Below are 26,526 nucleotides of genomic sequence, written 5' to 3'. Positions count from 1 at the left end.
TATAAAAGCTAGGGTAGGGACATTTTGGTACGGGTTTGCAGTATTTTGGTACGGGTTTGCAGTGAGCGCTAACCACTCAATTTTATGTCGCTTGACAGATGCTCAAGCTATGTTCGAAAGATAGGCGGACCACAAACCCTATCTTTGGCAAGCGGCTGTTTCAGTCGTACCGAAATTGGCACTATCATCCATGAACTTCTGCACGCTCTTGGCTTTGTACATGAACAATCCCGGACCGATCGCGACGCCCACGTGGAGATCCACTGGAACAACATTCACGAAGGTGATAGTGATTAATGATACTAATAACAAGCGATAACATAATCTCGCAGCCCTAAATGCAAAAACAGTAGGGGAGCCATAATCTGCTGATGTATCATCCGTTGTTAAGTGCTAAAGCAGTGTATATTCATTCTACTGCGAAAGTGCCCTCGGTATTATCGTTTTTGACGGTACTTGCAACTAGTAGCAATATTCTGAAATAAATAAAAATACTGTAACGTTTATCGCCATACCTGATCTACATGTTTGTGATTGCAGCCGATAAGCATAATTTCAACAAATATGCAGCCAACCAAGTCACCGCATCCGGAACAGAGTATGACTATGGGTCCATCATGCACTACGATAATCATGCACTACGCTTTCGCGATTAACGCAACCGTCTGGACAATTCGACCCGTGTCGCCCTGGCAGAGTACGCCGATTGATCAACGGGTGGGGATGAGCACCACCGACATCCGGGAAGTCAATATCATGTAAAAAAACTGTGCGCAGTACTGTATAATGACCCCAACTATGCCGGCGGATTCTACAAAATTCCCAGCGGACAGAGCAGTAACCTGAATCCCGGCGGCACAACGAGCTCGGTCAAGGTTACACGGGGGTGTACACTGCAGATATTCACAGCATACAACTTGCAGGGAAACAACTGGTCGTTCACAGCCACCGCTTCAATGCATGCGGGAGGTCACTGGAACTTTCCGGGGACATCTCACGACAACGCTGCAAAATCGGTTAAATGCACCTGTCTTTAGTAAATTTGTTTGATTAAGTAGTACGGCTCGAATGAACACAGTGTATTCGTCCCCTTATTTTTTTATGTATAACATCAACTGTGCTTTTCCTGCACTGTATCGGTACTGTATTTTAAACAACTAACATGTAGGATATTATTACAGAGTACGTTGCAGACAACATAACTTGTCAGCAACAATGTGAACAATTCCCTAATTTAACGATTTTTGCAGCGAACCGAGCAAAGTACGTCGAAAGTATAAGCGCAACAAAGTTTCTGCAAAGCTGTTGCTTACACAGTTGCAAACAAATTACACGGTATTGGTGTACTCTGTACTGTTTTTTTCTATACGTACGTATGTGCTTCGCAAGTTTTCTATAATTATAAGTAGGATGTAATCATTGACTGCACGGCGGAAAAAGCGGAAAGCCCACAGCGAAAAAAGTCTACCTGACAGCAAAGGACTTATAGAAATGTTCCATAATGTGTTTGAATGTGATGTTCTTCTGCCTGATGCGTTTTATGCCACAAAAAAGGCAACCATTAGTATTTTTTTTTGCTGATTTGCCTTGCTTATAAGCAGAAGTTATCGAATACTTGTTTGAAATTTAAATAATATGATTATCAAGCGGGCGAGCGAAGCGAGCCCGCGTTTCTTTTAAGGTGATGCAAAGTGCAAAGTTCCTCACGGGGAGAGCCAACGCTAATGTGACCTTTAGGGTACTTGACACCTCAAAAGACGTGAGTTCCTCACGGGGAGAGCCAACGCTAATGTGACCTTTAGGGTACTTGACACCTCAAAAGACGTGAGTTCCTCACGCGGCGAACCCGAAAGGTCACAGTGGTGACCCTTAGTGACCTTTTGGGTTCTTGACACCCTCGAAGACGTGAGTTCCTCACGCGGCGAACCCGAAAGGTCACAGCGGTGACCTTTAGTGACCTTTAGGGTTCTTGACACCCTCGAAGACGTGAGTTCCTCACGCGGCGAACCCGAAAGGTCACAATGGTGACCTTTCGGGTTCTTGACACCCTCAAAGACGTGAGTTCCTCACGGGGCGAACCAGAAAGGTCCCTGTGGTGACCTTCAGCACCTATGGTTCTTCGTACCACTTTATAAAATCAGCCGCTTTTTAGTTCACCTTGTTTTCTTATGCATCCCGCACTTATCCTGTGCGCCTTTACGTTGTACAGTAAAACCTCTTAATACGAAACCTCTCGATATAATACAGACACGGTTCCATCGGTTCGTTTGTTATGACCGGGTTTATTTTTATAGAGAAGGCAGCGTTGTTTTTAGGGGGCAAGGACAGTAGTGTGAAGTGTTGGCGGGATGGCCACAAAAATTTTATTACTGCGGCAGTTAACAAGACATTAAAAACGTAATAAATACAATGCCAAATATAATTTTTGATGAAATTAACTGTTAACTAACTGTCTTTTAAGAAAGTTATAGAAAGCAATATAATGGGTTTGCTAAAATTATTTCCTTCAGACGTTAATGTAATGTGATTGCATCACATTACATACGCGTTACTGTATGTACCGTCAGAGTATGCAGCCGCAGCTGAATGTAATACAGAGGTTCTCTTCACCCGTAAAACTGCATTTGGTTCCGCGGAAAGTGTATGTAGCTGTTATGAAGAGGTGAATTCTATAAAGAGTATCTTCCGTATGCTACAGTCTACGAGACTATCCAGTTCCTTACATTTTGAATGTTATAGACGAGTGTACCAAATAAAGAGTGTTTTTAAGGAGAGGTTTTACTGCATTCTGCCTTTTGCAAGTGCATCTGACTTTGTCTTACTGTGTTGCATTAACGTACTCCCACGAATTCACCTGTATGCTGTCCATCATCAACAGTCCATGTTGACAACGTATTTTTTTAAATCTCTTTAGTTTTCTGCTGGAGCGGTGAATGCGTGTTGAACACAGACCGAATACGTGGGAATGCGCTGACATGCTGCAAGAAGCTGCAGTAAATCAGTCATGAAGGCGAGATAAGCGAGGAAAATACTTTAGGAATAAAGGCAGAATACAGGTAGTGTAAGTGAGAGTACGCCGTACGGGCACACTCTGAAGGCATATCAATCTCGCCCCTATGACAAAGTACCTTTGGCATTCAGCAGTAATCCCAATTATTCCATCGGTATTCCATATAGCTGTAGACATGACTGTAGCTTCCATTTAATGTGTCCCGGTATTCTCCGTATTCCGCATGTATTCACCAGCGTGTTCTTGGTTTTCATAAATAAAAAATTAGGAAACGCCTTGAATTCGGGCAGAGTGCTTGCGGAATACGTGATAATACCTCGATATTAAAGCGCATGAATGCTGTCTAAGCGGTTCACCATGTGTGACTTTCTGTTCTGACCAGCTCACCACGAGCGTAGCATGACTAGACACATGTATCGGAAGATGCCCATTCTACATATTTCTAAACCTGATTTTAGTTTTTCGTCCGTTCGTACGGGACGTACTAATAAAGTTAAGCCTGCGATCCGGCCGCACAGTGAGTTTGTGTTTCTTTATTCTGGCAATCGTAATCATAGCTGCTTCGTGACCTTACGTCTAGCTCCCTGGAAGTGCTGTATAAGCAATCCAGGTGAGATGCTTTAAGTGCATCGTCGAAACTACACTAAAAAAGACTGCAACAATACATAAATGTTAAATAATTAATAAGTTGTTAGTACGGTAGGAATACAAGGGAATAGGTATTAGGAAGGGATACCGGCTGATTGGCAGAGAACAGTGAAATCAAATTATAGCGGACATAAGATTACAACCAAAATATTTACAGATACATGGAATACAGTAGCACAAAAGGGTATCGGTTTCTTCCGTGGTACGAACAGGGTGACATCTAACCTTTAGTAATATTTAATGTTTTCACACCCCCAAAAAACGTGAGTTCTTTACGCGGCGAACCTAAAAGGTCGCTGTGTTGACCTTTAATGACTTTAATTTTCTTCACCTACTCCAAGACCTGAGTTCAACCCGAGAAATCACTGTGGTCTGCACCCTCAGACCCCGGGGCCTCTGACACCGCAAACCCGGAAGGTCACTGAGCTTTATTTTTCTCGGTTAACGCCGATTTCACAGCGAAAGCGGTTTGTAAACCTAGCTTACCTACCACTCCATATATTATACTATGTCGATGTATTTTCTTTTACAACATGGTTTGTTTGGTCGTACAAGGAAGTGGGAGCAATTCAACCTAAACCTCAACAGTGGATAAAATTATATTACTGTCAATGCTAATCATATTTTGTGATAGCAGCATGATTTTAAAACCGCCGCCTTTGAAGAAATCAACATTTAAAATGCTTAATTAACGCTTTTGTGAGATAGCTTCTTTGGTTCCTTATGTAACGTTTCCCAAAATATGCGGTTTTCTATGTATTTTGATCTTTAAGTGATTTCAAGCATAATAATGATTTGCTGTATTTTGATAAAGTATTAAGCGCACCTACTCTTCAACTACAAGTAAAAAAAGATAAAACTTTAGGGTGCAAGAAATACTTCAACTTTGGTTCGCCCAAAAGGCTTAGGTTTTGTTCGTTGTAAAAAATATATTACATTCATCAGAATAATTGGATTTTCAAAACTCAAGACGATGAACAAGTATTAAACCGAAGATAAGGGCAGCTAAACACAGAACGGCGCTTTAACCAGGATTTGATTTGCGTCAGGATGACATTCACAAACTATTTTCGTAGTATCGTAACAGGCCTGTATCGTTTGTCGACCAGCATCGTGTACAATTGAAAGTTTTATTGTACTGGTGACCATATCTTAAACTGTGCTGGTGCTACGTTACAAAGAATATATTCGTAAAATCCGAATTTAACGCCCATCTTTCCCTCAAAATCAATGCTAAAAGCGTCTCCCCGTGCGTACGAAATAGAAACGCTCACGCTCTTAGTTTATCACTCCGGGGCGTCAAATCAATTTCGGCGCACCCTGAATCATCGATTCTTGTCCTGATAATTTTAGTGTTTACAGATCAGTGCGTTTGATAACAATAATATCTTTCTCGTTTAAGCTGCGATATCATAGGCGCGTCACTTAAATATGTTAAATATGCCCCATCCCCTCGTACTAAATGCACATCGCGGCTTTAAGCATCCCTCTCCCGAAACTCGTAAAAAAATCAAAACCCAATGCGTTTAATTTAGAATTTACAGCAACTGCATCTTTCGATACTTTATCATAAACTGCTTTCGCCGTACAAACTGTTAAGAAACGAGTACTATCAACGCAGAGAATGCCGCGCCTACTTATTGAGTTACGATATTACTAGAAGTCCGCCGGCTTTTTAGGTTTAAAAATCTAGCCGCGATTTGTAAGGTACCGTACAGCATGCGATTTTAACGATAAAACAATATAAAAAGTGTTATGAACACAACGCTACTCAGACAAACTCGCCGAACTCCTAAACCTGACTGACCCTGAGTTTAACTCCTGTTTCTGATGGAGGAGTTGTTCCCTGTTTTTTTTTTGCTGTTCACCAATGCAACTTTCAGTGGCCCTATTTGACCAGGACAGGGGAGAATCGAGACCCAACCCATCAAATTTTCGTAAAATCCACTGAGATCCGCTTAAAAGTAAATTTCCTTCAGTGCATTAGGAATTTATTTGGATCAAACTGGTTTCTGTAAGGACAATACCTTGGCTACATTTTTCACTTAAGCCGGCATTTCGTGTTGCGCCTGTTGCGCAGCAAAAACTGGTAACAAAAACAGCGAAAAACGAAGTACGTAGCTAAAAAACTGTATTCTTACAGTAAGCTCTCAAAATTTGCTGACCTTATAGCTCAATCGGCGCAATCACCGTGCCAACTAACATTTTCCTGTTGGTAAAATGTAATGGCAATTTTCTTCCTGAACCAGTCAAAGGTATTCGAACATGACGCACGTAAAAGAATTACGAAAAGATTCTGACTTCATCAAGCTGGGATACAATAATTACACAGTTTCATCTGGCCTTACTTTTATCAAGCACGGTTTGTTTTCCTGAAACAAGGTTTATTGTTTTGGTTAGTCACAAAGATTGTTTATCGAAGTGAGTCTGAACAATTCGCGATGCGATAAGTGATTCATGAGAAATAAACCGAAAACGAAGGCTGAGATTTTTTCAGCCACCCGTTCAACTCACTTTCCTTAAGCGCCTAAATTGACCAATTCACATATTAAACCACGTGGTAAGCTAGTCACGTGGTTTCCGTCTCGCATTCGCAGCAGGCGTAGATTACTGTATATTACACAGCTGCATCAATGCTTTTGACACTACCGAAAATCGTTAGGATTCTGAATATTGTTTCATAAAAAATACTGTTTATTGCACTGTACTTAATAACTTGCTAGTTTCAACTAAAAATGTGAGTAGAGGAGTCAGCCAACCAGATCATTCGCGAGACAAAGATTTAAATGCGTCTACCAGCACGGACCATGCTGACTGCTGACAACTACCACTTTCCAGTTTCCACATATCTGTCAAACAAAGTGCGATCACTATTTTTGATTGCCTCACGTTAATTAGCTGACTGCAAATTTATTTGCGAATTACAAAACATTATTACAATTAAAGTATATCAGCTAAAGCAAAATCTGCTTTCATTTTTCATTTGTGCTCAGAAAAAACGTTATGGGTATGGCTCGGTGTGCACTGTGCATTGTGCGATGTGCAAGGCCCAGAAAAAAGATCCACTGCACGCTTCCATTGCTTTCCTGCTGTTCGCGGAAATTCGTCCGCGTACATTTTTGTAGATTTGTCCTGGGGTTTCAGATATAACGATAGCATAGCTAAATTGCCACCCCGCGATTCGGAACCTGCTGCATCCAGAAAAACAACAAATCCACCATGAGCAAGCTGCCTTACTCGACGAAACTCGGCTGTGGACGAATCAGGCGGTTCAAGCCTGTATATCAAACGAGAAAATTCCCTGATGCAATTTCCAATAATATCCAGCTATCAAGGCCCTTAACCATTTAAAAAAATCTAAAATCCCTTTTTTAAGATCAGAAAGAAAAAAGTGAAAAGCAGTAAAATACACAGCAAATGCAGGATCAGTCCGCACAATCTACACCTGCTGGACGATATTAGGCAAGCGAACCACGTGACAATCGACCAATAGAATGCTAGTCCGTCCTATATGTGAATTGGTCAATTATATGTGAATTGAATTGGTCGGATTGTCTGCACGCAATAACAAGCGGCCAGACGGCATGACCTTGATTCCTGTGCGGGAGGGTAAAGCGCTTGTGTGGGACGCGACCTGCTGGGATACTGTGGCGGTGTCTCATGTGCATGCCAGCTCGAAGAAAGCTGTGCATGCCAGCTCGAAGAAAGCGGGAAGTGTAGCACAACTGGCCGAAGCAAGCAAGCGTCGGACATACGATTTCATCGAAGAAATGGGATATCTGTTTTACCCGCTGGCAGTCGAGACGTTCGGGACTTTCGGAATGCCTTTTGCCGAGCTGATCCGTTTCGTCGGCCGAAAGATCCGTGAAGTTACAGGCGAACCTCGATCTACCGCCTTTTTAAGACAACGATTTAGTTTAGCTGTAATCCGTGGAAATGCTGCAGCTGTTTTTGGTACACTGCCTGCACGTCCGAAGGCCACGAGTGGCTATAACGATTTTGGATGCTTTTTTAATGTTTAAATTCGATCATTTTTATTAGTGTAAATCAGCGCAGGCATGTTGTTATGTATACTGGCTGTTGTCGATAAAGAAGAAAAAGCGAAAAAAAAACAGCATCTACAGACCAATGATTTCAATTTCTCGTTTTTACACATCCAAACCTTAACACCGCCGCCCGCTTGCCCTAAGGGCGGTTACGACCTTATACTAGTATGAATATAACGAGTTTATTGCACGAAAATTCAATGGACCGCAGGCATTTGCCTGCGTTCAGCTAATTAGCCAACTTACGCTCGTAAAAGTCCATCCTTTATTGTCAACTTGTACAAGCCAATGCCATTTACATTCGAACTTTAAAAACCCAATAATTAGAACAGGTAAAATAAAAAAGTAATACTTTAATACTTCTACTGCTACTAACGAACGTCTGCCGCCTTAAAAGGTGACAGTGCTGAAACTTCATATACAGTAAGTGATAATTTTACTGCGTATTATTGAGTAATTAATAAAATTCACTGGTTGTTGAGTTGAACATTGCCGAGTCTCTTGAAACAAGCGAGACACAGTGGAAGCGCCAAAAACATTGCGGTTGTTTTATTACAGCAGTAAATCGGATGACATTCAGAACGGCGTTCGCCTTGAGCTGTAGGTAAGGCAGCAACTGATGGTGTTCGCCGTGCATATTTTAGTAATGAAATGAGAATAATTTTCCACGCTGCATATGAACTGACGCTTTGACAGCAAATCAATGTGCCCGAAGCGTGACGGCAGTTTGGGCGCGAACCGATAGCCGCAAAAATCATATTCTGCCTAATCATACTCATAATAAATTTACGCACTTTGGTTTGATTTGGGTTGTCAAGAAACCGGACTGTCCACTAAAAAGGGGATAAAAGTTATGCAGATGAGGTATTATTTCTCGCAAGTGCAAGACCAGTTCATGAACAGGAAAAAAGTGTTCAGTAAATAGTATGATTTGTTATATAAGGAAAGAAAACTTTCGTTTCAGCCGGATGTGGTTAACCCTTTAATATGGTTGTCACATGAGTAATTTTTTATTGTCTCGCTAGTAGAATAAAAAACATTCAACCATGTTTTTCAAAATTGTGCGAACAACCTGCGCTTGTACTGTTTCGGAACTAGGGAGTTATGCAACGCCTTCGGCAATCCTTGCAAAAAAAATATTCTCACAAAATACCGCCCAGTGTAGATTGCTACCGTATCGCCACTCCACTGTCTTGACAGCGCGCTAAAGCGCTGCAAGGCATTCGGTATATCCAGCGCGCACATGGTAGAAACACCAGCAGATACATATGTTAAGTTAATTGCTATGCATTTCGCCGATTCTACATGGTTAATGCTGAGCGCTAGGATATTGCACATGCACGACAATACATTTAATTCTCTCGTACCAAAAAAAGCTTTTCGAGTCAGCAACTTTTTTAAAATTCAGTTGCGCGCGAAAACGAGTAATCATGACATTATACAGTGCATCCTTATTTTTGCTGGTGAAATTTGCTTATGTCTTCCGCATAATCGGTGCACAATGTCCGACCATGTCATCCGGAAAATGTTTTGTCGACTGCACCGTGCAGAGCGTGTTCACCATCGCTTGCGAAGACATCAAAGGGCAGCAGCTGTTCGATGATCTACGGAATTACCGCGACTCCAATCAGCCGGTGCAATTGGCGGTGTGGAATTCTCCCATGACGCGGATCGGCGCGGCCATTTTGGATTCGGTCAGTGACGATCTGCTGCGACTGGAACTGGATAACATCTTATATCTGGAGTATTTCCCGGAACTGCGAGACCAGACCAATTTGAAAGAGCTCGTCATTATGAACAGTCCACTGCTGGCGGAAATGCCATTAGAATTGCTTCCACCTACGTAAGTAAATCTGGTGAAAACTCAACTACTCGTACTTGAATATTAATCGTAGCGTATAACTTTTTTTATAAGAAGTGCTCCTTATAACCCATAATGAGAGGTTGGTGCTATTTGTACAGCGGCAAAATTAAATTTAGTTTAAAAGCTAGTTTGTGCCGCTTCAGGATACAGCGCGTCGTGCTGTACCGCACCGGCATAACGCAGTTGCTAAACGATTTCGACGAGACACAGTCCATTCCGGGTCTTCGCGAGCTGGTGTTTGTCAACGGGCGCCTAACGGAAGTACAGGGTGATTTCTTTCGCGCCTTCCCTAATATGGAGTCGCTGCAGATTATCAACTCTACCTTCTCCATCCAGCAGATCCCAAACAAGATGGTCAGCACGGTGAAACCGCTCAAGTTCGTGCGAATCGCCCACAACATCTTCGAGTCCGGCTCCCAGCGCATCTGTGAGAGTATGCTGAACGGCGTCAGCTACCAGTCCGGAGCGTTTATCGATTTTATCGCCAATGAATTCAGCATAACCGCGGGGGTCGTCGAGCAGTTGTGGAAATTCCGTGAAGCCAAACACGTAAGTGCTACGGAAGTTTGGCACGGTCAATTGTGTTTACTGCTCCAGTTCCGTAAGTTTGCATATCACGCGAACTCTGTCAAGTCATTTGAACAGTGTATAACTCTCCGACATACCTTTCTTTTGCTGCCGTTTTGATTCGCCATAAAAACGTTCCAATAACCCAGTTTGCAAATTTCTTCAGAAAGTCGCAAATGTTTTTTTTAAATCTAGTGTATATGAAATGTCGTTAGAAAGATTTTAAAGTTCGTCAACTTTCGAAATAAGGCGACATCATTTTTCACACAAGATTAAGTTCAACAAGCTCAACGTATTGGTTGTTACAGAAGTTTCAGAGATAGCGGATTAGCGCTGCATTCGGCAATGATGGCCCGCAGTCTCCTATCGTCACGCAATCGAGTAGTTATTATTATCCACTCTAATTCTAAGACTAAGGATAATTATATAATCCAAGCAACCGTTTGCTGAGCGGTCAAACGGTTTTTTACAGATAGCGCTAGTATCTGTTTGGTTTAGAAAAAATCTAATGTAAGGCAAAACCACCTTGATAAAGGTCCTCCACTTTACGTAATCGTTCTACTTGGAATCATTTCCACAAGTCGAATGATAAATCTTGTAAAGAATGAATTTTAGTTTTCTAGCCATTTCTTTCTACTTTGTAGATATTTGATACCTACATTTCAGTAGACTCCTTAACATTTGCCACTAACGGGCTGATTGTTTGTTATATCTGTAGCTCTCCTTTCAAGGCAACGCATTCCAAGATTTTGTCCACACTTCTTGGGTGTTTGCCGATTACAATCAGTTGGAAATGCTGGATCTAAGGCATACCAACTTCCTACCGGCTCGCTCCAGCTTCGCCGGTTTGCCCAACCTGAAACAGCTGTACTTGGGCGGTAACGCCATTCGAGATTTGACAGTCATTAATATGTTTGCTGGATCATTATCCACCAACCTGACCTTGCTGGATCTCTCCGATAACGGACTCCGCCTGCTGCCAATCGGCATGGAACCGGTGTCCCCGCAGTTAACCGAACTGGATTTAAGCGGCAATCAACTGAACATTGGTTTCATGTTTGAAGACGACACGAACCACTATATCACACATTTTCGTTTGTTCCCCAATCTGAAGAAACTCGATTTGTCCGGGAATAAAATGAAACGCTTTAATGGCACGCATCTAAGCAGGATAAAAAATCTGGAACACTTAAACATCGGATGTAATAATTTTATGCGCATTGATAAGAGCTTCTTTCATGCGTTACCGAAAACGCTACAGATCTTGAACATGACATTTTGCTTAACTCCCGGAAACATCGCCAAACCACGCTTTGACCCAGACGCCTTTTCCACTTTGCCACCAGCCGTGGCCAGGCTGATTCTGCAGAAAGGGTATTTGGATAGTTCCATCTTTGCGGTGTTCAAAAACGCCAATATTCCCACGTTACGGCAACTTGATCTGGGATTCAACGCCATCGGCATCATCACCGAAGAACTGTGCCAACCACTAGCCGATCTGGAGACTCTGATTTTAGCCGGGAACCAGCTGCAGTCCTTGGGGTATCAGACGTTTCGTGGGATGTGTAATCTGCGTGCCCTGGATTTATCCTGGAATAAGATTTTCCTGGTGGGGACCCATGATTTCGACGGTCTCCGCAATCTTAAAGTGTTGACACTAACCGGGAACGGGCTGACGGAGATTCAGCCCGGAGCGCTGGAACCGATGGTACAACTGAAGAATCTATACTTGGGCTACAATTCGATCAAAGACCTCAAATCATTGATGACCACTCTTGGACAGCAGCTACAACACCTGGGTCTGCAGGAGAACCCTATTGACTGCATCCCAGACATGTTCCTAGCCAAGATGATCAATCTGAAGTGGATTTATTTAAATTCTTCCCGCGGGATGAACCTGGATTTAGGGACGTTCCAGCGGCTGGGTTCCACGATGTCGACGTATCCGTTTAAGTTGTGGGCGTTCAAGGAGCCGGTACTCAGTGATCTGGGGTGCGAATCATGGGACGACTGGTCAGCAGTTTACCAAAGGTCAGTCGTTTTCGAGATCGGTTACCCAAATAACGGTTATTCGTTAAGCCAGAATACAACTAGAGTAGGTAGCAGGTAAACTGTAAACAGCATGACAAACAACACTTGATATATTACGTGTTTTATAAACTGTATATGCATGCATAGTACTCAACCGGTGCCGTTACAAAGATCAAGATTTTCTTAATGGTTTAAATCGTTCATAAGTTAGTACGAAAAATTCAAAACTAAGGTGCGAATACTAGAATCCAGTATGGCTGCACTCATGGCAAGTTGGCCAGAATAGAACAGTAGTTGCCGCAAGACGAACCGATCGGAGTCGGACAGAATTAACTTCCGCTTGGCATAAGGACATGTACCGGTATTTACAGCTTTACATTCATTTCTCCTAATTTTGTTCCTCTGGGTAGGTCGTTAAAATTTGTCATTAAGGACAAAATGGACACAGTACTACAGAACATGCTCATCAACTTTCCCAGCTGTCATATGGAGCGACCACGCGGAATACAAGCGTTAGTGGAGAGTCTTATTTGTAAGCCCGCCCCAATCAGCGACGGTCCGGTGTAGCGCTTCATGGAGCGCGGTAGTTTCAATCCTGCACCAACCCGGTGCCCTGGAAACTGGTGTGGACCTAGTTTACTTTCAGTCGGTTGTCTGTGATATGTTGGAAATCTTTTCCGTGATGATTCCAGATATAGAAAAAAATGAACTGCGTTGTTTTGCATTTTTGGCTGTTTTATAAAATTAATAGTCTTGCAATTTCCATAAGGCTAAGAAATTTTGTACGAGTAGTAATGTAACAATGTTTGACAACGATGACGCATGCAGTGTTCATAGTTGCCTGTTGGATAATGAAAACGATATGCAGTAACGAATAAAAATTATAGATATCTGACAATTATTTGTTGATCGAGTTTAATGAATTAATTATGAGTAACATACCACCAACGAGAAACAAAGCAAAAGATCCCATTTCATAGGAAAACTCCCACCATACCAGATGATGGCTGTTTGTGACCCCCAAGGCGCTGCGTTATCCTATTGTTTCTTAATAAATGTCCATTCTATTTCCGTAATAGACGATGAAAGCGCGTCCAAAGGTTTTCAATAACATTTATATTTCCTTGATATATTTGTAGCGACCAGAATTTTAAGTTTCATAACAGGGTTGTCGGCTCATGTGCGATTAACAACTGGATGTCCATCTGCAAGATGTCGCACTGCACAATTCCTTATTCCGGGTGCGGTACATCCCCTTAATCCCACGGAATTTCACACCGGCTTCATGTATGTGAGCATAACGCCACGGCTTTGCTTACTCCAATGTTTGTCTTTTGTGCATGCTGGTTACATTTCTGTCTGCCAAGTTTTGTCGTTCCACGGCTTAAATGTTTATGTAAAATCAAAAGCATGGGTTTAATCAAAATATCTATGCGGGAAGTTGTCAAGAATGTGCAGCAGCAGACATGAAGTAGCGTTCTGCGACCATAAACGTCCTGGCAATAACATACCACCATCCGAAAATTTATGTTGATGCATAAATGATTCACTCATCATTCACATATCCGATATGTTAGTCACCCGATGCCCCTTAATGTTTGCCCCAATGCGGAATGCCCATCAGAGACTGGCGGGCGATTTACCACACAACTCTGACTGCAAAACAGCACAACAGAGACTACAAACCTTGGACTCGCTTTGTCAGATTGCTATCGTTTTGTTCTCAAATCCACAAACACAGAAAAAGTTGCGCTGGAAAAGCTAAGCGCTTCTTTTCTTCACACAGACTTGCCAAGACAACCAACGATAAAAAAAACTGCTTTATTGCTTTCTAACTGTATTCTCGCAATACAGTGTACCTGTACTCTTAATTATTGATTTTCAAAGTGGTCTTTTCCTTTCGTTACGTAAGATGCATCGCGAGATCTTAATGATGCAGCTAGCAGTGGTCACCGTTTTAGCCATTTTCCCTTGCGTTCATCCATCGAGTTATCCACGTGGGTTCTTTCCGGAAGAAACCTGGGATCACAGTGACGATGGAATTCTCGTGGCATATTCCCATCGTTTCATTCGCTACAATACTGACTACGAAATCATCCTGCATTCGTTACACCAATACCGAGGCGCCAATGTTACGGCGACATTATCTGCAGCCGACCGGGCGGTGCATCGCCACGAAACAAAGGTCGCTGCTGGACGACAAGGAAAAATTATCTTTAAGGTAAACATTTTATCCCATTGCTCCATTTGCAATTAATCTTGTGAACGTACCATTTATATTCAACGTACCATCAATATTTTATATTTAATGTACACTTGATAGATAAGTAAATTGATATGTACATTGATTGTAGTGGGATTATATAGCACCGCGCGCAGCGATAATTTTGCCGTCCCTAACGCAAATTAATTTTTTAATTTTTTTTACTCATTTTTTACTCAGCTACTTGCTTCTCAGCCGCAAATAACCTGGCAGGTTCCCTGTTCGGTGTATTTTGCTGAGCACTCATTACGTAAAATGTTATTTGTTCTCACGGAACTTCAAAGTTTTTATCAGATTGGTAGCACTCCGCTCGTACAGCCGATCGTTCTCAATGTGGCGGTGCGTTATGACAACGGCGTCTCCGATAGGAAATTGAAAACGCTGGAGCTGTTTTCCGACGTACTGGTCCTTATCCAACTGGATAAACCCATGTACAAAGCTACGGAAAGCGTCAAATATCGGGTGCTGCTTCTCAACACTAATGAGCTAACCCTGTCCTCTAATGTGGAGAAGATTGACGTGTATCTAAAAGTACGAATGTCCCTCTCTCTAATATTAACAATAAATATGCCCGTGCAACGCACTATGTTTTTTTTATCACCATGTTTGCTGATATTAATTTTTAGAATCCCGCTGGAGACGCCATGCAGGAGCGGAAACAGCAGCAAAGGCTTGATGTTAAGCGTACGTAATCCGAAATGCCTGCGGTGGTTAGGTCTCTGGCTAATGCACTTACGAGCTTCTGGTGATTTCTTGCAGATCCTGGCTATTTTGAAGGAACCTTTAACCCGTTCAGCTTTGAACCGGAAATTGGTAACTGGACCGTGGAGGTGGTGGCGGGCAGCCAAATACAGAGAAAAAAGTTGATTGTTGCTGACTACTGTAAGTTAGAATCGGCCGCTCACGCATAACGCAAAAAGACTCGTATCTTACAATATACGAGGTATGACACACACGCTTGCACGTTAGTTTAAGTCGACCGTGATAGAGTAATATTGCACGAGTACCTTTGTAGCGAAATTCTTAATAAGTAAACGTTTTATTCTGTAGATCTTTCGCGCTATTTGGTGTACATCAACGCACCAGTTTACATCGTAAAAGGTCAACCAGATTTCCAGTTCACCGTTGCGTTGAGGTGGGTATTAGGAAACTGCATGCGCTACAGAATATGCCTTTATTATCTTTCATTAGACACTAACTTTTAATAAACAAATCCAGAAAAGATACGTACACATTACAATAACGTAACGGCAATTTTGTCAAGGAAATAAATAGAATTAACGTACTAAGGACCATTTTTTACGGTAATGTGATGGTCTACGTTGTCCTTTATGTAGAGATCAGGCCGGAAATCCTGCGTACGGCTCAGTTATGGCTACCGTCGAGAATTCAGCGACCGGCAATCAAGAGCTTCATTCGCAGGTTTGTGAACAGCTAGTGCATTTCGTATGATTGTTTGAGCAACAAGAACGCGTACCAAACATTTCAGATAAATATAAACGTAACAATTACTGAAGGGAAATTCTTTGTTACAAGATTTATATAGCAAATAAAATTACGTAATAAAAATTTCAATCCAAATTAATTAGGCGGCCAAAGGCCAACCTGTTCCTTTCCGGTGCAACTTCCCTCGTTCGTCTCACGCCATAATGTGCTCGGCATTAAACCCCCAGTCCCGTGTCATCACCCTCAAAGTCCGCGCGGTCGAAAATGTGACCAGCCGCGAAGAGTCGGCCGAAGTGAAAATTCCTTTCCACTGCGACCCATTCAAACTTCGCATCCAGGTCCAGTACAACGTCCCGAAATCCGGCACCGCCACAGCTGTAATCCACGCCATTAACCATGATGGATCGCCGTATCGCCATTCAGTGGCCTTGCAGCAAGCAGCGATCACCGCCGTTGAGCGGAATTTTAATACGGACATCACCGCCACGACCACACTCTCTAACGACAAAGTGGTGGATGTCGAGAAGGGGATGATTAGTGTACAGATGCGAATGGATTGGCACGACCGAAATGCTTCGCCGTCGGTTGACGTGACAGTGGACGGCGTCAGCCAGTCAAAGAATATCCAGAATCGCGGGAATGCCGGGCTGCGTATTCTGCTGCTGCAACCGCGCATGTTCCGTGCCGGCGAAACGATCGAGTTTGCGATGAAGTGTGAACCGGGATGTGATAGCATTAATTATTCGGTATGTTCTGATCGTTATAGCCAACTTTAAATGATAAAAAATTATTCAGCCTGATAATATTCATGCGCAATTTCGGAGGAACGATGTGGGCGGAATATACGAGTAAATCGCGCTTCCAAATCAGTGGTTTTTTCTTGCAGATTATTTCGCCGAAAGGTCTTATTATAACCGGTACCGAAATAATTCCCCGGCCAGCCAAACAAAGCCGCCCATTAAGTGTCATTATTCCTCCCGATACACGAACAGGCCTGAAAATTATCGCATTTTCGGCCAGTACCACTGCCGGGGATATGGATATAGTCACCGACACTGTGGAAGTAAAAGTCACCAGTCCCCAAGACATCCACAATGTAAGCCAACTATATGCTGAAACTATTATGTAGGACCATTAAATGTATTCTTTGCTTTCAGTAATGTAAAATACCGGCTATGTACAAAAATGTATTTGAATCATGTGTTGATTTCCCTTAGATTACCTTGGACTTCCGTCCGCAAAATCAACGCGATTATGTACTTCCTGGACGCCGGGAAAAGGCCCAAATAACGGTCACAGCAGCCGCAAAGTCATTGGTCGGTTTACTGGCCGTTGACAAAAATCTTCTGCGATTGGCTACCGGCAACGATATCGCACACACCGATGTGAATTTTGTTCTGACAAATCAGTTTACTGGAATACCTGCTAATCTGATATTGGAAATATTTGGCAAGGCATAATATGAGTCTATTTTCTATAGGTGTTACCGCAATCAGCCAGGTTTTCCAGACCAGCAGAACCGGAATTTGGATTTGGTGACGGCGAGGGGTACTGTTATAAAGCCCGCCTAATGGACTCTTGCGGCCTAAGCAGCTTAGGGTCTTCCTTCGAGGTATTTGCACGTGTCTTATAATTTACCAATTGTAAGCAGTCGATTAACCGCCAACTTTCCAGGAGTCCAATGTTATGGTGTTCGTTTTCGAATCCAGGTTTAGGTTGGACACTATCGTCGGAGTTGGTAAGGGTTCCAGCAATCAACAATAAAACTATCCCAAGCAGGCTCTCATTCCAGCTCTTTACAGGAGGTCACTACGACAAGAAGTCCAAGGCAACTGAGGTTCGGTGTGAAAATTTGAATCCTTTAATCGGTGTGAAAATTTGAATCCTTTAATCATTCTATCTGCCGTTTTTTATGTGCAGTACTAATTTATGTTACGTACGAATGGCTACGATGTACCGTATTAACAATAAATTAGACAGCCTGTAGGACTATTATTACTACTACTATATTCTGTTAATTCTAAGATAAACAGAAAACCGTTAACAGAAATGAAAATCAAAAGATACGAGGACAGGCTTAGTATTCGCGATCACCTAAAGAACTAGCGAGAATTCGCGATCACCGTGCCCGGGTTGTGCAGAACAGTCAATCACCAGCCAGCCACCAGGAGAAAGCAGTCCAGTGACACTCCACACAACCATTGGACTGTTTTCGTTAGTTTTTAGGTGATCGCGAATACTAAGCCTGTCCTCGTATGTTTCAAAAGTTACGACATTGACTGATTTTTTTTAGCACACTTGGTCGGAAAGAACAACCAGGCTCGACATGGTTAACCGCTTTTGTCGTCCGTGGCTTGTCCATGGCCAAAGAGTTCATCACCATCGACGACAGCCAGATCGAGAAATCTGTCAAATTCCTCGATTCCTAACAGAATCCGGACGGTTCTTTCCGCGAGGATGGGTACATCCTGGATTCGGGGCTAATGGGAGGATCCGGGACCGGCCCAGCTCTAACCGCTTTCGTAACGCTGGCATACAGTCAGAATCATTATCTTAACCATACAGCCATGCGCAAGGCCAAATTCTATCTGGAAGGCATTCTATCAAAGGTCACGGATTCGTATTCTTTGGCGATTACCTGCTACGCGCTGAGCCAACTGGAGAATCCGGTGCAAGGTTTGTGCAAGGCGAGGTTAAATGACTTGGCGATCACTTCACAGGAAGATAAGCGCTACTGGCTGGCGGCCCACAAGCACGACCAGGTCGGGAACCGTTTCACAGCACGGGACGTGGAAACGGCAGCGTATGCCCTCTTGGCTTTAATACATTTGCATGGAACTAGCGACCATGATTTTGATGATCTTCGCATTGTGAACTGGCTGCTGGCCCAACGAAACGCTAATGGCGGATTTATATCGACTCAAGTATGGCGATTCGGTGATGGGCAGTAACTGACGATTGCTAATCGCTATTGTCGCGCTTGCACCATCGTCTGTCTGGTTAAAGAAATTAAAATAATTTGTGGTTGTTATTAGAATTACTATAAGTATTAGTATTACTATAAGAATTGGTAATTACTATTACTGTAAGTACTGAACATCGGATATTTATTATTAGTCAGAAATTAGGCAGATTGCCAGTATACTTATTAAAACAATTTTGATTTAGGACACGGTGGTGGCACTCAATGCTCTGAACGACGTCTCAGCGTCCATGCGCAGCAGTAATCAAATTTCCGGGCGGATTTTTGCCGGCAAGACATCTCTGGGAAACTTTACTGTGCCACAACACTCGCTGCGTATAATAAATATCGCTATTCCATCCGGCCATGATCTGATCACGGTAGTTGCTGATGGGAAAGGTCGTCTTCGGGGCCAGTTAGAATATAAATTCCGGATGATACCACCTCGCTCAAGGCCAGCCACAGCCAAGCCTGGGCAAATGGCTGCAAAACGAGGAAATCCTGGGGAATCTGACATTGAGCTGAAGGTCAGGCTCAGACGTATTGGCAGCAACAACGACCGGCTGCCCTTGAGCATCTGTCCAAAGTTAGTATTTTGAGACATATAAAGCAACTTTTTTTTGAATGGAGCACAAATCCTTTAATAAGAAAATTTTTTATTTTGCTCATTTCTTGTTCTCTGTCTATTTTTTATGTCGTGACACCATAATTTTTAGCAGATTATTGCAGTCAGATTTAATTAAAATAACTTCGTGGATTTGCAGGTACACAGGCAGGATAGAGAGCGGCATGGTCGTAATCGAAGCTACAGCTCTGACCGGTTATCAGTTCGATAAAGAAAATGCAAAAGCCTTAGAGAAGGATAAAAGGATGGGAGTGGACAAAGCCGATTGTGTGGATAATGAAGCCAAAAAGGAAATATGTTTGAGAGGGGTCAGTTCGGCTTGCTCTGCTAGTAACATCGTGATCTGCCTATAAAAGCCGCAAAATACTTTGGCTTCTCTGAACAACCGGTCACTTCCACTATTTTGAAGAACACTTCCATTTTAAACAACCTGTCATCGGTAGACATGTGATGTTTTTTCATGGTCAGCTGTTGATCCTAGTTGAAATGGCGCTGGCAATGAAAATCAAATTCGATCTTACACCAAAGTCCATTTTTCGGCCATATCCCCGTGAACAGCTGAATGAGAGGGACAGAAATAAGGGAGGCCGGTTGTGAAAAATGAAAAGTTAATGTGCCCGGTTGTTGAGAAAAACCGAAGTATTGGTTGTGTTTGTTTAACTTGTAGTAATTTACTGTAATTAGTAACCTTTGTTTTCACAGAAGTAAAACGCCAGTTTGCAGTTTGTACTCTGCAGCAGTTGAACTCCGTAGTTTGTAGTTCGTACTCTGTACAAACGCTTGACCTCGATTTTAAGTTTACTGTGAGGATAATTTTTGCCACTCAATACTGTTGGGTAAAATTGCTAATTAATTGCTTTTTTATATAGATCTTGCAGGAGGAGCCGTGCATCGATTTGGATCTCTACAAACATCTGACGGTCGAAAATGTCGCTCCCCGACCGGTGAAGGTGTACCGCTACTATGAACCCAGTGTTACCCAAGCCTTAGAGTACTCTCTCGGCGATTTAACTGGATAATCGTATAAATGTCAAATATTGACCATGTATTTTGTTTACTAATAATGAACTTGTATTTTATTTTAACAGTTTTGTGCCAACGCGGTTATTTATTGGTCGCTGATATACGACTATACGTGACTATGACGCACTGCATGAGTTGTATCCAATCTCTTCAAAACTTCAAAACCTGAAGCTATACGATACTGTTTCTGTTTTTTCTAGAAGTTTTGGTTTACGGCTACACATGTTGTTATTCCCATGTCACTGATGTCAGATACAGTAACAGCAATTTTAAAAAAATTACCTCATGACTAATTGGTTCATAATTGTTGCACTCTTGGTTTTGATTTGTAGATTAACTTTAAATATCGGGTATCGGCCAAGTGCAAATCAACTCTGGCATCGGAAGTTGTCAGGTTACTCGAAAATGCAGAGTCTAGCAACGTTAAGAATAAAATCCAGCAACCACATGAATAAAACTGGGTTTCCTAAATCTCAGATTTCGCCATGTGCATTTTCCTTTTTTTGTTGCTCTTTTCATGAAGCCTGGAGGGGATTGTGCAGCTGCAGTTTAATCGAAGGTGAGCTCACTTTCCTAAAGTCCGTTATGTACGAGCATTAACCGAAGTCGCAATTGTTGTTCTTGCTTTACGGAGAACTAACTGTATTTCCATAATACGACTTATATGTATCACGAACCCAGATATATGGACACGTTTTATTTTGTGACAACGAAGTGAAACCGGTTGCATTGCTCCAACATTCCGGTTGTACAGCTATGTGGTACATATTCACTAAAATATAAAGTTTATATTAGTATTGTAAACGTTTATGGCAAGCTGCTCGTAGACCTCTATGCTTGACGAGAACTACATAAATCGTGAAATTTTCGCTTCTCTGATACTAAACTCTCTATCAGCCCACTTTCAAACTTAAAATTTTTTCATGCATTTTTTGAGCCAAAGTGAACAGATTGTTTGAATTTGAATGTTTTGATACCGCACAAACCCACAGAAGTTTCCCACTCCGATGCACAGTGCATGTGCGCTGCCGTGACATCACGCTAGTCGATGGATATCTGTGTGTTTAGTAATATTTTATGGTCCAAGTCTTTAATTAGACCGTTTCCGCAGCAGTAAGTTCTCCCCAATTGGGTCACCGGCAACAAAGTTTGATGTTTGACCTTTATCGACCTCCATTTTCCATACCAGCAGGATTTCCACGTCTTTCTTGAACATATAAACGAGGCTGTGCAGTATGTGCACTCGCTGCACAAATTCGATAACGAAAGTCCAAAAGAAGTCGGCATTTCTATGTTTGAGGATTGGTTTGTTTGCTTCCAAGTGTGTCTATTGCATCCACCCCTCATCAAACGCACGAACGGTGTACTGAGTTTCTTTGCAGGTGGAAAAGCGGCGACGAAGGCAGTCACGTTGGTCCAGAACAACTGGATCCAGACCGACCAGACGCTTTGATCCAAAATCCACTCGCCAAGAAGGATGGAGTGAAAATGTTGTGACATTTTTTTGGAAGGTCAACATAATGGTTGTTGCACCGTGGTTAGTGTAATCCCGCACTGATCTCGCACTTTTTCCACAGGGGATGGTACAGTTTTTTTCGATTAGCTTCCTGTATTATGTAGGATTTATCTCTAATTCGTGATCGTGATAATTCTAGATGTAAACCATAAAGGAATTGTGCTGTTGTGCATTTTTGACTGCACGGTCTCAAAATTGTCTGAAAATGATATGTCGAAATTTTTTGGAAATGTTGAACGAAATTGGCGCAATGTTAACCGTAAGACAAAGTGTCCAGTTAACTGACTGTGATACACAGCAGCGTCAGCGCTTGTTTCAAGTTTGCCGACTAGCACTTCTTAGCTCCTTATACAGCAGCTGCTTTTATGTACGCGAAACGCTGTAAATAAGAGGGCTGCATTATTATACTGCGCTTGCAAAGTCGACGAGTCTACATAATGTTCACAGTAATTTCCAGATGTTTCGCACAGAACAACACTAATGATTAAGCATCTTACAGTTAGTCAGTGCACGGCATTCTTGTCAAAATTAACAATTTTATCAAGCAGCCACATTAACCGGTTCTCAGCTCAGCACATGCGGCTCCGAACCCGTTGTGCCTCGCAGTCGCAGCTGTGTATTGAAGTCGATCTTATAACAAGATAGCAACAATATAATCTGTAGTCTCCGTGTTTCTAGCGTCAGAAATTACGAAACGTTTACTGTGGGTCTTCTCCTGGTTTCTTATTAAGTCTCCTCATCGCGACGTCAGATGTGTTTCGCTCAGGTGACTACAAAGTCGAAATGGCAACCGACAGATCTACCGAATCTGATAATCGAAGAATTATGACTTTTGGCAGTAACTGTCAGTTTGTTTACTCTAATGCTGACTTTATTGGAAAAGGAGCCTTTGGCATTGTTTACAAAGCGGTAATTACAGAGCAGGGCGATTATAATGGAGAAGCCGTTGCGGCTGTTAAAGCTATTCATCTACCCCCAAACTCCGAAATTTATACGGACGCAGAAAATTGGACGAAAACGCTTGCCAGATTAAGCATGCTTCCTCAGTTGGTGCACAAACACTTGATACCGTACCACCAAATCCGTATTACGAAATTTGCTGCCGGAGCAATGATAGAGATACTGATGGAGCGCTGTAGCGGTGAGCCCACTGCTCTGTAATAATTATAATCGACAACGACAAGATGTCGCAGTTCCATATTTCACTACATAAACAATGATGCTGCTAAGAACCTTAGCGTTCAGCTCGAATGATAGCCTGAGGCCTGTGTTGCTTCAACTTGGTTGTATGCGCACTTGTATGTATGCGCACATAGTACTTAAATAGTAATACTTGAACTGTTTAAATTTAGTTATAATTTGTACCGTATATGGAGTCCAGTGCACGACCTTGAATTTTCATTGTTAAAAGAACCAGCTTTCAGAATTTCATGCACGTTTGTAAGTGTACCTGGCAAGGCGAATTCATGGGCATCACTGGAGCCAATTAAATTGGGATGACGATGGTTGAAGGCGCTTTAGCCATCGTGCCCACATTTTCATAAAAAAATCAACTTCAGCCGATCATTCTTCCTGTCAGTCACAACCGCCTGGTGCCATTCAGATACACCTGAACTAGCACCAATGGCCTCGAATCTCAACTTATCCCAAAAATTGTTTGATCATTCAAGTTGCATGTATTAGTGTAGCGTTCGCAGTGAGCCAGACGCTTGTTTCAGGTGACCTCGCATCACTTTTGAAGCAAGCCCAAGAAAGCGAAGCTTTGCAATACGATGATGTCGAAAGGTACTGTGTCGAAATAGCAACGGGAGTAGATTTCTTGCATCGTCGGGGAATAATCCATGGAGATTTGAAACCTGGAAACATCCTGGTCAGGGGTCTGGCCGCCGGTGGCAAAACGCTACTAGTTGGTGACCTGGACGATTTAATCCAAATGCAAGAAAGCACCACCTGCTCCAAAGATATACTGCAGTTGCGCGGAACTGTACGCTACATGTCACCCGAAATGCTGAAAAAATTCGGCCAAGTTGAAGCAGTCAATCCGGGACGGAAAACTGATATCTGGAGCTTAGGTTGCATTATGTTGGAGATCGCCGAATGCTGTCTAGAAAGCAAGACCAATAAAAAACGGTTGGAAAAGAACGGAGAAGCGGTCAGTGTAACAAACGTTCCCAACTCGCGCTTTACCTTATTAATACTGGATGGCTATGTGCCATTTGTCCAAGCTGAAGTGCCGCGGAAGTTAGCCGCTTGCATCCGCCTGTGCTTACAGCATAACCCCAGAGAACGGATATCGGCCGAAGGACTGTTGCACACCTTCTCAGTTGGAGACGTTAATAAATCAGAAAAGAGCATACCTATCCAAACTGCCGATGCTGACATTGTCATAATACAGTGCAGTAATGGTGTCATCGGGGATGGCGTTAAAGCGGTGGTATTTGATCCAGTGACAAACCAAATTCGAGTTCTTGAGACGCCCCTACCAAAGAACCTCTTATTTGTTTTCCCCCAGTTGACGTTACCGAACAGTGGAATCATATTTAAAGACGAGTTGGATGGCATGGGCATGAGCGAACATGACCTTTGCTTGTGGAACATATCTGATGGAACCATGAGCGATTTCTCGCTGAACGAGGTCCCATGGCCAGGGTCTTCGCGCTGGTTCTGTCCGGTTGTGGTTAACGACACGATTTACTATATGCGCTGTAATCAGTATGACGACTGTCATTTCTTTGTGGCAGAAGATATACACAGCAGCAGCATTATTTTGGAGAGATCAAGCCCGATTAAAGGGTGAGGAGAACAGCAAGTTATTCCGTGGCATTCGCAGTTTCGCGCTATTTATTCAGCTAATTTCAGTTCGAAGCTCCGTTTTTTGCAGTTAACATTTATACGAGGAGGATTAGTGTTAAGTAGGTAGCGAATTTTTAGTCTTGAGTTTATCTGAACACCTAGACTACTAGAGGTTAATTTAGCCGCCAACCGTCGATGGTTGCCCTAACTCAACACCAATCCTCCTCGTACGTATGGTCAAACGGAATTCTCATCATACAAAGTACTGCGACTTCATAAAGTGAAACATCGCTTGAATTGCAGGTTTAGCGTGGAAGCAGTGGCTGAGTTGGACGGAAAGATATTATATGCTCACAACAGTCGGGATAGGGAGTTAGTGGAGTTAGATCTCTATGATCCGATGGCGGACCAATGGACATCCTTACAACCCCTTCCACAGCGTCGGGAAATGTTTGGTATGGCTGTCGTGAGAGGGTACATCTACATTCTTTCCGGCTGCGTGACATCGGTATTCGAATCGGCTGTAATGCCTTCCTGCATTCGTTTGAACATCGAAACGTCCATGTGGGAGGACATTCAGACCCTGCAGCGACCGCGCCATAGCCATTCAGCCTGCGTTGTTAACGAAAGGATATACGTCTGCGGCGGCAAAAATAATGGCAATGCGGATGAATATTCAATAGAAATGTACGACACCACCGACAACGGATTCTGGTCAACTGTCGCACTATCCGCGCAGGATGAACGCCTGCTGCGGCGCACCGTTGGTGGATTCGCGATAAGAGGCGTAGCAGTTGCTAAGTAATACTATCTCGTTGTGGAGAGAATAGTTCGTATTGGCCTTTTGCATTGTTCTGTATCCCTGTATCCGCCTCGCATCAGCCTTCGCCACTCATCATCAACAGAAGGTTCCACCAAAAATATATACGACCCAACTTAAAGCTTTGCCCAGATGTATTATTCCTGGATGGTGAAGGTGGCATATGGATGGTGCTGACGTGGACTGGAAAGCGCAGACGCCGTTGGCGTCTGCACAGATACGGTACATATGCACCGGGTATCTGGGCAACAGATCATCCGCGGCGAAAGAATTTTATTTCCCGACGAGGCGAGTGACAGCTCGCCGATCTCGGTTACATTGTGCAGAGTAACACAATAGCATTCAAATGACCCTTATGTAATAGTCTTTTTCGGTACTGCAGAGTGTAATGGCTTTAGTGTTTTGTAGTGAGAATTAATAGTGCCATTAGCGTTCGCCACTTTAATTTTCTCATGTAGCGTAATCCACTGGTCTTTACGGATACACGAAAAGGGCATCGTTATTTGCCAGCAACCTACTCATATTCGGTGCACAATAAATTTGTGGCAGTAACCTATCCTCATTATTAAAATCACCTTGATAACCTAAAGGAGAAAATTAATGGAATTCACATCAGTGAAGCGTGGGCGAACCCGCACAGTGAAACCTGGCTCTATGTGTATATGGTGATATAAACCTGGTAAATACGCAAGTATTTACGTATTACGTAGATAGGAGCGTGTCGTAGACTGTAACATTTCTTATGTAAACTGATAACTTTTTAATAGGCTCCCTGCTCACATACACTTTTGTTCTTAATCAGAATCGAAATATACGAAATACAAAATATATCTGTAAATGCACCGGCTAGCTACATAAAATTCTGCCAAGTCAGTGGAAACACAATGGTACATCTGGTGTTGAATGTTTACA

At 42.7% G+C, this 26,526-nt stretch overlaps 4 protein-coding genes and 1 long non-coding RNA gene across 6 annotated transcripts; all 5 read left to right on the top strand.

The window, feature by feature from the left end:
* Nucleotides 1-8,997: 8,997 nt before the first annotated feature.
* On the top strand, nucleotides 8,998-12,873 carry LOC129598574 (toll-like receptor 13). The gene is made up of 4 exons (XM_055496549.1): nucleotides 8,998-9,547; nucleotides 9,712-10,117; nucleotides 10,854-12,166; nucleotides 12,577-12,873. Exons 1-4 carry the CDS (start codon nucleotides 9,135-9,137, stop codon nucleotides 12,731-12,733), a joined length of 2,289 nt encoding a protein of 762 aa, XP_055352524.1. The 5' UTR covers nucleotides 8,998-9,134; the 3' UTR covers nucleotides 12,734-12,873.
* A 1,205-nt stretch (nucleotides 12,874-14,078) lies between these two features.
* Nucleotides 14,079-17,335, top strand: LOC129598598 (alpha-2-macroglobulin-like). Its single transcript, XM_055496578.1, has 9 exons — nucleotides 14,079-14,387; nucleotides 14,724-14,960; nucleotides 15,056-15,113; nucleotides 15,189-15,311; nucleotides 15,480-15,564; nucleotides 15,767-15,851; nucleotides 16,019-16,621; nucleotides 16,762-16,971; nucleotides 17,093-17,335. The coding sequence occupies exons 1-9, from the start codon at nucleotides 14,079-14,081 to the stop codon at nucleotides 17,333-17,335; spliced, it is 1,953 nt and encodes a 650-aa protein (XP_055352553.1).
* Nucleotides 17,336-17,400: 65 nt separating this feature from the next.
* On the top strand, nucleotides 17,401-18,498 carry LOC129598607 (uncharacterized). The gene is made up of 4 exons (XR_008691727.1): nucleotides 17,401-17,487; nucleotides 17,550-17,613; nucleotides 17,678-17,712; nucleotides 18,169-18,498. It is a non-coding gene; the product is annotated as an uncharacterized LOC129598607 (long non-coding RNA).
* A 703-nt stretch (nucleotides 18,499-19,201) lies between these two features.
* Nucleotides 19,202-20,516, top strand: LOC129598608 (uncharacterized). The gene is made up of 3 exons (XM_055496588.1): nucleotides 19,202-19,423; nucleotides 19,602-19,770; nucleotides 20,332-20,516. The coding sequence occupies exons 1-3, from the start codon at nucleotides 19,272-19,274 to the stop codon at nucleotides 20,479-20,481; spliced, it is 471 nt and encodes a 156-aa protein (XP_055352563.1). The 5' UTR covers nucleotides 19,202-19,271; the 3' UTR covers nucleotides 20,482-20,516.
* Nucleotides 20,517-22,556: 2,040 nt separating this feature from the next.
* LOC129598572 (serine/threonine-protein kinase PLK4-like) lies at nucleotides 22,557-26,136 on the top strand. 2 transcript variants are annotated; one of them, XM_055496547.1, is made up of 4 exons: nucleotides 22,557-22,767; nucleotides 22,921-23,142; nucleotides 23,720-24,794; nucleotides 25,098-26,136. In XM_055496547.1, the coding sequence occupies exons 2-4, from the start codon at nucleotides 23,037-23,039 to the stop codon at nucleotides 25,597-25,599; spliced, it is 1,683 nt and encodes a 560-aa protein (XP_055352522.1). In that variant the 5' UTR covers nucleotides 22,557-22,767; nucleotides 22,921-23,036; the 3' UTR covers nucleotides 25,600-26,136. The 2 variants fall into 2 exon arrangements, with proteins under 2 accessions (XP_055352522.1, XP_055352521.1); XM_055496546.1 differs by having other exon boundaries at nucleotides 22,557-23,142.
* Nucleotides 26,137-26,526: the final 390 nt, after the last annotated feature.

The sequence above is a fragment of the Paramacrobiotus metropolitanus genome, unplaced genomic scaffold (genome assembly GCF_019649055.1).
Source record: "Paramacrobiotus metropolitanus isolate TYO unplaced genomic scaffold, Prichtersi_v1.0 Parri_scaffold0000125, whole genome shotgun sequence".
NCBI lineage: Eukaryota > Metazoa > Tardigrada > Eutardigrada > Parachela > Macrobiotidae > Paramacrobiotus > Paramacrobiotus metropolitanus.
This window is presented reverse-complemented; position numbering and strand designations above follow the sequence as displayed.